Genomic DNA, 2,305 nt, shown 5'->3' on the forward strand with positions numbered 1-2,305 from the left:
ACGCTGCACCTGATGATGTTCCTGGCTATGTTAATGATGTTGTACATGATGGTGTCCATGACGCTGCTGCTGATGATGTTCCTGGCTATGTTAATGATGTTGTACATGATGGTGTCCATGACTCTGCACCTGATGATGTTCCTGGCTATATTAATGATGGTGTCCATGACGTTTCTCCTGATGATGTTTCTGGCTATATTAATGATGGTGTCCATGACGTTTCTCCTGATGATGTTTCTGGCTATATTAATGATGGTGTCCATGACGCTGCACCTGATGATGTTCCTGGCTATGTTAATGATGTTGTACATGATGGTGTCCATGACTCTGCACCTGATGATGTTCCTGGCTATATCAATGATGGTGTCCATGACGTTTCTCCTGATGATGTTTCTGGCTATGTTAATGATGTTGTACATGATGGTATCCATGACGCTGCTCCTGATGATGTTCCTGGCTATGTTAATGATGGTGTCCATGATGGTATCCATGACGCTGCTCCTGATGATGTTCCTGGCTATGTTAATGATGGTGTACATGATGGTGTCCATGACGTGCACCTGATGATGTTCCTGGCTATGTTATGATGTGTACATGATGGTTCCATGACGCTGCTCCTGATGATGTTCCTGGCTATGTTAATGATGGTGTACATGATGGTGTCCATGACTCTGCTCCTGATGATGTTCCTGGCTATTTAATGATGGTGTACATGATGGTGTCCATGACGCTGCACTGATGATGTTCTGGCTATGTTAATGATGTGTACATGATGGTGTCCATGACCTGCCTGATGATGTTCCTGGCTATGTTAATGATGTTGTACATGATGGTGTCCATGACGCTGCTCCTGATGATGTTCCTGGCTATGTTAATGATGTTGTACATAATGGTGTCCATGACGCTGCTCCTGATGATGTTCCTGGCTATGTTAATGATGTTGTACATGATGGTATCCATGACGCTGCTCCTGATGATGTTCCTGGCTATGTTAATGATGGTGTACATGATGGTGTCCATGACGCTGCTCCTGATGATGTTCCTGGCTATGTTAATGATGTTGTCCATGATGGTGTCCATGACGCTGCTCCTGATGATGTTCCTGGATATGTTAATGATGTTGTACATAATGGTGTCCATGACGCTGCTCCTGATGATGTTCCTGGCTATGTTAATGATGTTGTACATGATGGTGTCCATGACGCTGCTCCTGATGATGTTCCTGGCTATGTTAATGATGGTGTCCATGATGGTGTCCATGACGCTGCACCTGATTATGTTCCTGGCTATGTTAATGATGTGTACATAATGGTTCCATGACGCTGCTCCTGATGATGTTCCTGGCATGTTAATGATGGTGTCATGATGTTATCATTCCTGATGATGTTTGCTGGCTAATGATTAATTGAATGGTTTCATGATGGTAACCATGACGCTGCATCCTGATGATGTTCCTGCTATGTTATTGATGTGTCAGACGATGTTAATTACGATGTTCCTTATGATGTTTATGGTGATAATGATGACACATTAAAATTCGTTTACATAGTCATTTTAAACGCATTTACCAAAACCCTTTGCAACGTGTTTACACATTGTATCTCTTCTTGAAAGTGTCATGTGAAATTCATAAAATATAATTAGAAGTGCGCGTTTATAATTGTATTTTCAGACAAATTCTTCGATATAGACAATAACATTACATTTGATCAATATATTAAATGACATAACTTGATATACGACAATTTAAACGAGTTGAATTTATTTCAAATGATAAAATAGCACGAAAATTACCATAGTTTAATTATTCGTTATTTCAGTGAAGTGTTTGTTGCAATCATTATAAAGTACAAGTATTTGACGACGTATAAGATTTCATAGAAATTCGTATAAACATATTGGCTAAAACAGTTATCTTCACTGTATAAGCAATTGTTCAGATTTTATATGCTTAGCACGTAGTAATAAGAGGAACAGTTACCTATTTCTTTCAATATTGACAGCTAACAAGTATTTAATCTCCCTCTGAAATAAATGAGCTTTGAGAACACGTGTTCTCCTTGTTTTGTTCACGTGCACATACACAGCATAACCTATAAACGGGATGAACATTTCAAACGATAGTATTATGATTAATTTTATGTAAAAAGTCATACTCCAAAATATTGAACGAAAACGGAAAAGGGAAAACATTCCACTTTTATAAGGAGCATTATTTGCATGAGCTTTGTTACCATATATATTGCATTAATACGATAGTACAACTATGAAATGAAGTTATCCAAACTATTCTTCAATTTTCTGA

At 38.5% G+C, this 2,305-nt stretch overlaps 1 protein-coding gene across 1 annotated transcript; it reads left to right on the top strand.

The window, feature by feature from the left end:
• The first annotated feature begins 772 nt into the window (after window positions 1-772).
• On the top strand, window positions 773-1,309 carry LOC128550925 (uncharacterized). Its single transcript, XM_053531015.1, has one exon. The coding sequence runs from the start codon at window positions 773-775 to the stop codon at window positions 1,307-1,309; it is 537 nt and encodes a 178-aa protein (XP_053386990.1).
• Window positions 1,310-2,305: the final 996 nt, after the last annotated feature.

The sequence above is a fragment of the Mercenaria mercenaria genome, chromosome 1, assembly GCF_021730395.1.
Source record: "Mercenaria mercenaria strain notata chromosome 1, MADL_Memer_1, whole genome shotgun sequence".
Lineage (NCBI taxonomy): Eukaryota > Metazoa > Mollusca > Bivalvia > Venerida > Veneridae > Mercenaria > Mercenaria mercenaria.

Coding starts and splice junctions, on each gene's coding strand:
- LOC128550925 (XM_053531015.1), top strand. CDS start 773: ATGGTGTCCATGACCTGCCTGATGATGTTCCTGGCTATGTTAATGATG.